Source organism: Folsomia candida, unplaced genomic scaffold (assembly GCF_002217175.1).
Source record: "Folsomia candida strain VU population unplaced genomic scaffold, ASM221717v1 Fcan01_Sc042, whole genome shotgun sequence".
NCBI classification, from domain to species: domain Eukaryota; kingdom Metazoa; phylum Arthropoda; class Collembola; order Entomobryomorpha; family Isotomidae; genus Folsomia; species Folsomia candida.
In genome coordinates, this window is record NW_019091234.1 from 299,781 (window position 1) to 311,797 (window position 12,017).

The 12,017-nt window shown below is 39.3% G+C and overlaps 4 protein-coding genes across 5 annotated transcripts; 2 read left to right on the plus strand and 2 right to left on the minus strand.

The window, feature by feature from the left end:
- Positions 1-1,073: 1,073 nt before the first annotated feature.
- LOC110861532 (G-box-binding factor) lies at positions 1,074-3,943 on the minus strand. Of its 2 annotated transcripts, XM_022110662.2 has the most exons (7): positions 3,009-3,943; positions 2,635-2,942; positions 2,538-2,569; positions 2,351-2,467; positions 2,024-2,137; positions 1,907-1,941; positions 1,484-1,820 (listed from the first exon to the last, which is right to left on the minus strand). In XM_022110662.2, exons 1-7 carry the CDS (start codon positions 3,198-3,200, stop codon positions 1,773-1,775), a joined length of 846 nt encoding a protein of 281 aa, XP_021966354.1. In that variant the 5' UTR covers positions 3,201-3,943; the 3' UTR covers positions 1,484-1,772. The 2 variants fall into 2 exon arrangements, with proteins under 2 accessions (XP_021966355.1, XP_021966354.1); XM_022110663.2 differs by lacking the exons at positions 1,484-1,820; positions 1,907-1,941; positions 2,024-2,137 and adding an exon at positions 1,074-1,389.
- A 3-nt stretch (positions 3,944-3,946) lies between these two features.
- Positions 3,947-5,106, plus strand: LOC110861520. Its single transcript, XM_022110647.2, has 2 exons — positions 3,947-4,621; positions 4,687-5,106. Exons 1-2 carry the CDS (start codon positions 4,087-4,089, stop codon positions 5,034-5,036), a joined length of 885 nt encoding a protein of 294 aa, XP_021966339.2. The 5' UTR covers positions 3,947-4,086; the 3' UTR covers positions 5,037-5,106.
- A 318-nt stretch (positions 5,107-5,424) lies between these two features.
- LOC110861518 (cyanocobalamin reductase / alkylcobalamin dealkylase) lies at positions 5,425-7,219 on the plus strand. The gene is made up of 6 exons (XM_022110645.2): positions 5,425-5,697; positions 5,794-5,980; positions 6,068-6,274; positions 6,347-6,520; positions 6,591-6,725; positions 6,815-7,219. The coding sequence occupies exons 2-6, from the start codon at positions 5,867-5,869 to the stop codon at positions 6,998-7,000; spliced, it is 816 nt and encodes a 271-aa protein (XP_021966337.1). The 5' UTR covers positions 5,425-5,697; positions 5,794-5,866; the 3' UTR covers positions 7,001-7,219.
- On the minus strand, positions 7,206-8,141 carry LOC110861519 (protein Skeletor, isoforms B/C). The gene is made up of 2 exons (XM_022110646.2): positions 7,739-8,141; positions 7,206-7,637 (listed from the first exon to the last, which is right to left on the minus strand). The coding sequence occupies exons 1-2, from the start codon at positions 8,009-8,011 to the stop codon at positions 7,350-7,352; spliced, it is 561 nt and encodes a 186-aa protein (XP_021966338.1). The 5' UTR covers positions 8,012-8,141; the 3' UTR covers positions 7,206-7,349.
- Between the last annotated feature and the right edge of the window lie 3,876 nt (positions 8,142-12,017).

Genomic DNA, 12,017 nt, shown 5'->3' on the forward strand with positions numbered 1-12,017 from the left:
GACATTTGAGACAAGAGATGACAGAAGGCATGCAGAAGCGTCGCTTCGGTGTCAATGTGTAGATGATGTGGAGGCAGGTAAATGAATTTGGTCATCTCTAGTTTCTCTAATCGTAATTCGTAAGTATGCATGTATACTATGCATGTTTTCGTACCCTGGATGACGCACAATTCTAGTATTGACCACAGAATTGCAGAAAGAATAACAATGTGACACCAACCAACATTTATGCAACAGACATAAAAATATGAAGCTATCAAACCATTGTGACGTAGGTAAATACATTGTGTGCGTTAAATGCTTTATTTTCTGAAGGAAATGACTAATTCGTTTTTATTGTGAAGAACACATGTCCCAAAATGGAGAAATAACACAAGAGCAAGTATAGCAACTTGTGACTTGGTAGCAAGCAAGCAACACAACAATTACATCTCTCATCATAACAAACAAGTCAAATTACGAAATTATTTGCGAATGGAAATGGCTTCGTATAAATATGACTTATATTTCGCTCAGGATAAAAACACAGAATATTTACATGTACAAGTATTTGTAATGTGTAAATACCGACTTTTGACTGTATGAAAATAATAATGTCCTGGCCTGACAATGAGTGCGAGATTTTTTTTAACATTTACACAGCACAACAGGTTCAAGTTAACTGCAAGAAGCCAATTAATTACCCATTTTTGCCGACCATGCTCTTAATTTAAAACGTTATCGGGTTGCATGAAAATTAATAATAAACAAAATAAATGTGCATGTGTGTGAACTCTCGCGTGCCGTCCGCACTCTCTACGATATCGAAAATTTCGGTAGTTGATAAGATGCAACGTGTTCATATCTTTAATATTGAATCGTCGTCTGTTGAATTTACTCAGCAAAATAATGAAGCGTGTTGAATTAAACATAAAGCACGCTCAACTTTCTTTTTTTTAACTGCAGCACGAACAGTTTCAAATTTGAAGGCTGTCAGCTAAACTTGATGTCAATAATGAAATCAAATAACTTGTTCATTCACTCAAATTAAGCATTTGTGCAGTTTGACGCTTTTTGTATGTCAAGCATTCATCTAGGGACCAAATGAACTTCAAACGTCCAGTACTATTTATTTAAAATTGTTGTAATTCTCTTCACTTGTACATGCATACACTTCACAAAATGACACGATGAATTTTCAGAGCAGAGAAAATCAATCTCCGCACGTCGTACACTTTTTTGCTTTCCGTTCTTCCTCGTGAGCTTGAGCAACTTGGGCATTTCTGAATTCGCCGAAAGAAATGTAGCCGTCCTGATTGCCATCGTATTCTAACACTTGGTCCACGACGGTCTCCATTTGGTTATCAGTCAGATAAGTATCCTCCGCAGAGGATTCGCCATTCTCGTGGTCTAAAAAACGAAGTAAAAAACAAAGATTGACATTTTGCGGGCATTTTTATTACGTATGATGAAAGAGTGCAGCATGGAGTAAGACGTTTTCTTCGCATGTTATAAAAAGCACCCTCGTAATGATAATTTATTATTTACCAACTCCACATAATTTTCATCCAATTAAAAAAATACTATATTTCAAATTTTTTAAATGTCAAACTTGATAAAAGTCGTAAGTTAGTTAAAATGCAGGATGATAAAAGGTTTCAAAGAAACGGTAATTAATTAAAATAGGAATCGTTGAAGGAAATGTCATAATAATCAATTTTATATCCGATCGTCCAGCGTCGTCATTTGCATGGTTCAGTCGATTTTTTCAGTTCTTGCCATATTTCCAGTTTTTAGTGGGGTTTCGGCTGCTGAGCGTTTTTTTGCGCCTGTGCTTGTGCCTGTTTCGAATGAATAAAGAGGTAGTAAGCAAAACGGGGAAATTAGTAAAAACACAAACAAACAAAAAATATTGTGTTAAACTGACCAATGAAAATTCGGCATAATCGATAAACCCATCACCTGAAAGAAAATAAAAATTCCAGTTTGTACAACTTTTTGAAAGTTTTATATATTATGTATTTAACAAGTAGGCTGATTATACCGTTCTTATCATCGTTTTTGAGTATGGGATCGATCATATTTATCAATTCTTCATCACTGAATACTTTAGGCTCGGGCACGGGCGTTCCTCCACGATGGTCGTGATTTGACGCATCTGGAAGCGAAAGGAAAGGTTTAAGAAGTCAAAATAGGACAGTACATGAATCAAGACCCGAGCCAGTTTTGCATAGTTTTCGTTAGACGTATTGTTAATTATTAATTATCAGACTTATAAAAAAGGATGTAAAGACAAGCTGTTGAATGCACATATAAAATACATATGCACAGATGTGTCGAGATATTTCAAGCAAGGCATTTATTTACTTACCGTGCCAATGAATCAAACTTTTCACTAGTTCACAACCGTCGAGCTTATTATTATTATCGGCGTCATGCATCTTGAAATAGTGAAATTGTAACTCTTGCTCGCTCATTTGTGATGTGTCTAAAATGAAAAAGTAATGTGAAAGGTAGCTGATAAGTGCAATGTGCAAACAAATTAATTCTTTCTTTACCGATGGGTACATCCATGTGCTCTTGAATATGCCTGTAATGAAAATACAGTATTAAATCCCATTCATCTGATCAGTTAGTATTTACGTTACAACTCACTGTCTCTCTTGTCCAATATTAGAAGTGTCCAGAAGTGGTTGACCATGACCTGAGAATGGAGCTTGACCTCCATGCTCATGTCCGTGACCTCCACTCGCCGCGACTTGTTGTTGCTGGTGTTGTTGGGGCGGAGGTGCACCATGACCTTGTTGTTGAATTGGGACTTGCTGGTGTGGAACGTGCTGCTGTTGTTGGAACTGTTGTGGAGGGACACCAGGTGCGGGGGGTTGCTGGAATTGTTGTTGTTGGTGGTGCTGTTGTTGAGGAGGTGGAGGATGACCCTGACCAAACCCTTGTTGCTGTTGGAACTAGAAACCATACAAGAAATGAATATTCCAAATCAAAATGTACATAAAATTTGGTTAGTCGTGTACCTGTTGTTGCTGATGTTGAAACTGTTGGTTGGGATCGTGCTGGTTGTAATGTTGTGGTGGCACTCCTGGGGCGACCCTTTGACCCTCCGCCCCCTTCAACACGGCCACTACGACCACAAAGGCGAAACAGAGTCTCACCCTCCTCCTCAGTGAGGAAGAGTAGTGATAAGAAGACGATGAGTACTGCATCATGGACGTTTTTAGCACTTAAGCTCTAACTAATTACATACAGAGACTTAACCTCCGACAGAGTGGAAGTATTAAAAATGGTGAAAAGTTAAGATTACAGATTACTTATTGCCACACTATGCACGACGACTTAAACCGACTGGAGGACAAGGATTTAAAGTTTGGTTGGATTTTAGCTTAACATTGCTATCCCTTCACGAACGACACTACTTTCACCCTCAATCAAGCAATATTGATATAAAAAGTACAATATCAATCAATTGCACAATTTTACACAAGTTACAACAACTACAAATTATTATTTTTACTTTGATTTGATGGTTTAAAGTTGAGGCGAAGATGTAAATTTCCGTTAGGTTTTATGCTTAGATTTAAAATTATAAAGTGTCCTATTGTATTGTTGAAGCGATTTCAACGTGAATGTGTGGACGTGTACGTGGCATACATTTAGCAGGTTGAGATTCAGAGAGGAGAGATCTCAAAAACATTATTGCGTGAAAGGGTTATGGGGCATCATGGCATTCAAATACCATTCTCATCGTCTCTTTTGTGCATTTCTATAACTTTTGCTATGCTTTTGCTCAATCGTGTCGTAAATTTAGCTCATTTTTAGTGACATTTATAAATTGTAATGACAATGACATACCACAAGGTATATGCAGATGGACGTTATAAGTCGTGTCGTGTTATTGGACATTTCATAAGGACATCCTTCCATGCGCAATCCACATAAATTAACTTAATGAGCTTTTGCCAGGATGAATTTCTGACTAATTTAATATGTCATCAGCATATTACGTGTTCAATTTCAATCACAAATTGTGTGCAGAAAGAAAGAATATCTCACGAGCTTTCTAAGGAAAATAGGAAATTTTCGGAATCGCAAACAATGTGGCGATCAAACTTGTCGTTTACGCTCTTGCTGCTCTCTACAATTACGACGACCACGACGGCAAAAATTTTGTACGCCAACACGTCCAGCGAACTCACCTCCGCCCTCAAGAAGGCCAAGCCTGGCGATGTGGTCACTCTCCTCCCAGTCGACTACGTTGGCGATTTCGTTCTCCCAGATCATACTGACAAAGACAATGCTACGTCGAATGATGCCACAACGCTGCTTGGGACACAGTCGGAGGATTTCCAGCGTCACTCGACAATAATTTCCTCCACTGGGACGGGGATCAGTATAACAGCGCACCGTCGCCCCTGGAATGTCAAATCTCTCGTGATTCAATCAAACGATACGGGAGTAAAAATAAGGGGAAACAATCACGTGATACAATCAGTGGTTATCAGAGCTTCAAAAGTTGCAGCGGTAATCAAGGGGGATAATATTGTGCTGAACTCTACCGTAATTTCGAATGGAGAGAAAGGTGTAATCCTTGGTGGAAATGATAACGTTGTAAAAAGCGTGGCTTTGAATGGTACAATTGAAGTAGATATTCTAATACGAGTCGACCGAATTGATACATCTGAATGTTTATTTCAGGACTTTCCAAATCTGGGATTGTCGTCCAAACTGGAAGTGCAGGGACCCAGATCCGGAGCGTTTCTACACAAATGTTGACAGGAAACTCGCTGATTCTACAAAATGGGACGAAAGGGACAAACGTGCATTCCACCACGTTCAATGCAATTGCAAATCTTGATGGGGACGACGGCAAGTTTGCTAGCTGCGTCTTTACTGGAGTGAATTTGTCGGGTTGTCGCAACAAGTTTTCAGCCACAGTTATCCAAAATTTGTACGAAGAGACGAGCGACGACAACTCCACCAATTGCAACAACATTTTCGAGAAAACTTGTGTGATTGGGAACGAGTCGAATGATCCTCTGGACTGAATCAAACATAGATTTACTCTACGATCTGTCCATGCAAATTCATGAATCCTATCCACATAATGTATTTTGAAATAAAGACAATTATTATATTAAGGTAACATGATATCATTGATATCACGTGACCCCCTCCCAAGTTAACTTTCTCCACTTCCGAAAAACCAATTCTAACCAACCTACTCGTAGATTAGGTTGGTTAAAATTTCCATTCAAACTTCCATTAAAATTACAGTCAATTCGTCCATTTCCAATGCTGTTAGATCTGATCCTCGATTTTGTTTCGACTTTTTCGACTGGATTTTTTCATTTAATACATGAAAACAAAAATTACATAATACAAAATACAACAAGTAAGTATTTTCTCCACACGAAACTCCAGTGAGACTGTGAGACTCCAGCAGCAATGAGGCGGCAAATGGAAGGCAAGGTCGCAGTAGAATATAAAAACACATTTTCTCCACATGGAATAAGCTAAAGTAAGTCATCGGTTAAATTATTAATCTGTCAATTAAGTTAAAATTAACGTGTGCGAAAAGTTCCCAAAATCCTAAATTAGTGTTATTGTTAAATTACATTAACTGAGAATCTACTATTTTACCGGCTCGTCTTTTTGCAACTGGACTTTGATCTCTTGTCTCGCTAGAGAATATATTCACAATACGAGGTAATATTTAGTTTCATCAATTCCTTCCTCCTTCGGTTTGGTTTTATTGCTAAATTGTAGTGATCGCACATTAAATTGCCTGTTTCATATTTGCAGTGTGATCTCTGATCTCTGTTGCTTGTTCTGTCCAAACCGGAATCACTTTCCCGAATCAATTTCCTAGAAAACTATGTCTCTCTCGAATGCGACTGGAGATGGGGTCGATGGGGAATTTTTTCCAGAAATTAATGCCGTTTTTAACAAAATCCTCCTTCCCGTTGGACTCGAGTCGTACCCATTTCTGGTTAGAAATTTTTTACTTTCATATTATTTTTTTAATTTTTTAGAAAACTGTAGATGATACTAACAAATGGTTATTTTTTTTCTTCAGATTGGATGGTACAATGAGCTGGTGGGTTCACACTTTGCACTGGATTATCCTCCAAATACGGTGGCCTTTGTGGTACTCTCTGGTCCTGACGTGTTTGAAAAGTGTGTTCTTCCCTACTTACACTCTGTCTTGAGTCAAGATCCGCATCGTGAGATCAACGATCCTCTTGACGATGCTATGGTGCATGGCTTTAAACTGGCTCAACAAGTACCACAAAATTAGGTTTTTAATTTTTTTAAACTGTAAGGTCAACTTGATTTGTTTATTTCTTTTTTCTAGGATTTGAGTGCACTCAACTTTGAAACTGAGTCAATCCATGACTTTCAACTGTACCCTAGTCGCAAGCCCAAAATTCTTGTCCAGACGGCAGCTCATGTTGCTGGAGTGGTGCAATACTTTCACAAAAGCAAGCTTCCACTAAAAATTCAGGAAGATCTCTTTGCAAAAGAATCGGTAAGCCGAGTTGGTCTGTTACGTATTATGTGTGGACAGGTGGAGGCATTAATTTTAAATCCACCCCTAGAAATTGGCAGGAGTTGCCCTTCATCCCGTTTATGGCGGTTGGTTCGCAATTCGTGGAGTCTTCATTTTCAAAAATTTGGAACTCAATCAAGATGACAAACGATTGGTTCGACCAGTTCCGCTTAATTTGATTCCGGTTAGGATTGAAATATTCATTACTAAATATGTTCATAATTAATTATTGGTGATTATGAAATCCAAGATTTTGTCATTTTTATGATGCAGGAACAAGAGCGGATTGTTACACTGCTCAAAGAATTTGCCTACAACTGGGAAGAGGACAAATGGAGAACCATTTATTCAGGAACCGGATCCACCAAGTATTCTCAAGATTTTCAAGATTTTCTCGCCACGAAACCTGGTGAGCGATGGGAATTTTTAAAGAGTCGAGGATTTCTTAAAACTTCTTAACCCTCTCCCCAAACGTGGCCATTAAAAATTATTACTTATCTCGGAAACAAGGGTAGGAAATGTCAGTGCTGCTAAATAGAAGGCTGAAGAAACCGGTACAAAAAAGCGTGCTAAATTACTATATACCTCAGGAACTTATTTTTAAACAATGGCAGCTCTAAAATCTATTTTGTAGCCAAATAGAAGGCGAAATATACAGAGCAGGTGTTACAAAATAAATTTATTCAGTCTGACAAATCTCAAAATATTTAGCTTATAGTTTGTCATGCATATGTCTCAATCATCCTATAATTTTCATGTTCTCGTTAAATTTTACTCCATACTTTTTATTTTTATACATAGAGCTAAATTATTGGTATTCTGGGACATTGATTCCCTTTGGGATTTGGATGTACCCAAAATTATGGTGAAAGGAGATGCAGTAGACGGACAGGTAGTCGACATCCTTCCAGGTCAAGTCGGCTGGGAGGAGCAATTCGATATCTTGATTTTCATACCCCTCCAAAACTTCATAACCTCCGTTCTCATTAGGAATCTTCCTTCCCTGCGCATTTGGCTCTCCCGTTCCAACCAAAAAGTAAGCGTCCGGCCCGGCTCCATCGTAGTTAAAGTTTTTGATTGAAATCGTTCTCGAATCCTGGAAAATAATTACCAAAATAATACGTGTTCTCGAATCAGGTTTTCGTCGACACTCGGTTTAGCTAAGTAGTTATTTTCGGTATTGGATTTCATTTCTACCTTGATAGTCACAGTTCCTGAGGACACTTTGTGAGCCAAGCCAGTGAATTGGCCGATAATTACGGGCGTGGCGATGGGTGAGGCAGCCAGCAAAAGAGGACTGACGGCCGGCTGGGGAAGGCTTACGTACTCCGTGATGAGAAGTTGATGATGTTGAGGCTTGGCTGCTCTTGGGGACCTTCGGACTCCGCCATCCACCACGACAGCGACGAGAAGGGCAACTCCAACCGCAAGGACTGCGCCGCGAGGGAGGAGGAGAAGAGAGGACAACATTGCTGATTATTGACTCACCCACCGGTTCACCTCTATGTACAGAGTAAAAAAAATTGGTCGAAATCAGTGGTGGTCTTGACAAGTTGGAACTCAACGGTCGACTGAACCAAGATTGGGCGAATGCTGCCAACTTATTTTAATCCTGCACTTACAACAATGCATAATTATTTCTTGTGCAGATTTCACATCTTTGGTCGTCCTTTTAAATGCTAATGAACTCAGGCAGCAAGGAAGGTAGGTCATCAGGATGGTGTACATATGGTGGCACATGAGTAGTAGTTTATTACCTGATACATATCAGTCGGACGACATAAGTAACCAAGCAAGCCACACACTGCATCCAATCCAACAATGGATGAAGCCATTGTGTTCTCTCTGTTGGCTAAAATAGTCATTAATATTTATGTAATAATATTGTTAAATGTTGGTATCATTGATCTGATTTTGCTGCTCATTGTCATCATCATCAGTTCAGTTGGTTGGTTGGCTCACCCACTCACCCACCACCCAGCCCTTTTGCAACAATGCATCCAAAATTATGCAAATGCATGCAAAACTCTTATTTTACCACATCAAGAACAAAACTTTATCAAGAGAATGAGTGCATGCAACTCTAAATCATCACATCGTGCGGCTTCTCTGATAATTCGCCGTTATTTCATTTCTTGTCTGGCTGCTGTACATGCAACTTTTACACTTTCCTTCATCCTTCTGCCAACCGGATTCACATTACTGCAACCCTACTTTACTTTGTACATGCACACTTATTTATTGTTGGTTTGTGTGCAAATATGCAGGCTTTGATCTCAACTATGTAAGTGCACGCTTTGTAGTTTTTATTGAGTTTGATGGCTAAAGTTGATAATTTATTGGATGGCAACCCTCAAATCAAACCAGTATCGTTTTATAAAGCACTTAATAAGTGCATAAGTACCTGCTCCTTGGCCACTTGAGAGCCATTTATTACTCCATTTGTGGACACACCTGCGCAGGTGTGTGTGCACAAAGTGGAGTAAATTTAGTTGTTCCATTCCATCCAAGACTTTCCAAGTTCGTTGGATTAATAAAAAAAGTCATTATCGAAAATTTAGTACGTTCTTCTTGCTATGATCGCTTCAATGATTACATTAATTCTTTGGGGCACAGAGATTTGCTCACCTTGCAGTCTTCTCCCTCTTGGTGATGGCATGCACTTTGTAAATGCGTGAGCTCCAATTTACTCTCCGTGTGCTGATTACACAACAAAAATCAATTATTCATTATTTTCAACAATTTCATAATTCCATGTTAATTCCGCCGATATGATTGTTGCAAATTTTAAAAGTTTCACAATAAACCTTCGTATACCAAGTATAATTGATTACGTAATCGTGCTGTTTTATTTGCATAATCAAATCTACTCCAATTTTGGAAAATTGTTACACGTTCCAGTTAGAATTGTATAGTCGACATGCAAAAAATATAGCCAACTCAAATCAATGCATCAAATCAATGAATGAACTCAAAATATTTGGCTTGCTTTGTTTCAGGCAAAAACTGCACGTCGACTTTTTAGCCCGAGTCAGGGCTTATGGAACCGTCATGTCCGTCCGTCTGTCTGTCTGTCTGTCCGGCACGATAGAGCCAAAACGGCTGAACCGATTGACCTGAAATTTTTACCATACACATATTGGACAAAGTTAGGAAACGAGTTCGAAGATGGGCGTGATCGGTCCAGTGGTTGACCGGTGGGGGTCATCGGAGTGGGTGGGGTACTATGTACCAAAATTTCAAAATTGTTGTAGAGAGCTGAAATTTGGTACAGAGGTTGCTAATGGCTCCTAATAGATAAAAATGACTTCCAGTTGGAAAAATTTTCATCTTGAGTGACCCTATCGGGTGACCCATACCGATTTTTCAAAACCATCATATCCAACTGAAATTTGGTGGAGAGGTTGCTTATGGGTTTTAATGAAAGAATATGAGATGATATTGGTAAAATTTTTATCTGGAGCGACCCTATGGGGTGATCCATACCGATTTTTAGAAATTGCTTTAAAAAGTTGAAATCCGGCACAATTATATTTAATGGCTTCTAATTAAAGAATATGAAGTTAAAAGTGAGCAAAGTGCAACCAGAGTGACCCTATGGGGTGACCCATACTGATTTTTAAAAATCGTTATATTGAGCTGAAATTTGATATGGAGGCTGAAAAAGTGAAAACCACTGCTGGGTAGCACATGCATACAGCTTAGAACTTCAGGATGTTAAAGAAGCCCACTGGTCATGGTGGTCAAGGCACATGATTTGTAACTAATTCAAAAATTTGGTACCAAATGGTAGAAACTATCTAATAAACTTTTAACCATCCACAACGCGGAAGTTGGTGATATTATGTCGGTCAATTCGGAAAAAAATTAGAAGCGGGCTCTGACTTATTGAGTCAGGGACTATGCCCCTGACTCGGGCTATATGGAGTCTGCACTGTAGGTTTTTGTTAAATCAATCAACAAATAATTACGGGTTTCCATCCATTTTTTGGACTCTCATTCGCCGGTTGTCGTCCCATGCGTCCCGTTGCAATTAATGTGTCACCTAATTCAAGTTGTTGTTACATTGTTACGCATCCGCAAGCCTGCCTGCCTGCCGCTTATTTAGAAAAGGATAACATTTGTGAAAGTGATTCCGGAGGAAATTCAGCCCTGCGGGGGGGACTCTGCGGGCTCGGGTTCATTCATCATGACGACGGCGGAGAAGAAGAGAATCTCGTCCGAATTTTCGGATGATCTTCCATCCCGTTCCGGGCAACAAAGATCTCCCGCAGCGACCCCGACACAACAACACCATTTGGCCAAAAGTTAACCCGATTTGTAAATCACCGTCATCAGATACGAAATGAAACATCCTCCAAAAATGCTACATCGCCGTCTGCCGCTTGGTCATCATAGGCAGAGAAATGAATCACGATTGTATGCATACATAGTTCCACTGGTGCTGGAAATGCGGGTGTAAATTATAACGCTGCACTATTAATTATCCAGAGTGATTAAATAAATCCTCTCCATTTAAGCTTTTTCCTGCTTCATTTCCACCCGTGGAAGGATCACACATCTGCCAAAAAGTAATCTCATCATGACGTTTTCTTATTTTTACATATTGCAGGCTTTCGCGTTCCAATGTAGATAGTCTTGAAGAACAACAATTAAGCCCACATTTCTGTGCCATTGGTTTCTTTATATTCGTTTTGTATAACCTGATTTGAACAAGAGTGCAAGATTTTTTAGAGGAGAGTGTTGATTTAGTTGGCATGCATGCATATCCTCAATCTCTGCCTGGGTCTATCCCCGGGGAAATGAGGAGCATCGTCCCTTTGACTCTGCATATTATGCAGAGATACAAATGAGGTGCTCAACTTATGCTTTCTCCGTCTCCTTATAATTCAATTACGCAAAGACAACAAATGTAAATGTCTCCCTCTTCTCCTCATCTGAACACTCGTCTTTCCACAGTCTCTGACACACTCCAACTCTCTCTGATTCCTCGCCGTCTCTGGGCGAGAGTGGAAAAATGAAAACATAAAAAATTCAGAAATGACAACGAATAGGTGTAAAATGCTGAAATAAAGTTATTATTGTTCTCTCTCGTTTTTAAGAGAAATTGCCAACTCGGTGCATATGGAAGAATTTAAACGAGTCTGCACGAATGGGGCGACGACGAAGAAGGGGAAAGAATGGAAATAAATGATACGTTACAATCTGAGAAAGAGAGACCTACGCCGTGTCCTCATCTAAGGCGTCTCGTGTTTCTGAGGTCTCTGCCATTGCACATCGTGGCGAGAGTAGTAATACTTTTATGAAGAGTTTCGCATGGAAAAGCTTAAAGTGCAGACGTGTGTACACTTGGAGCGCATTATAAAAATTCTAATATTCTCTAATGTGTCTGCTGAATCAAGGTGCAAATTCAAGAAATGTAATTGCCATAAAATGCTAACGCACCATAATTACAAATTGCTTGGCTTGTATAATG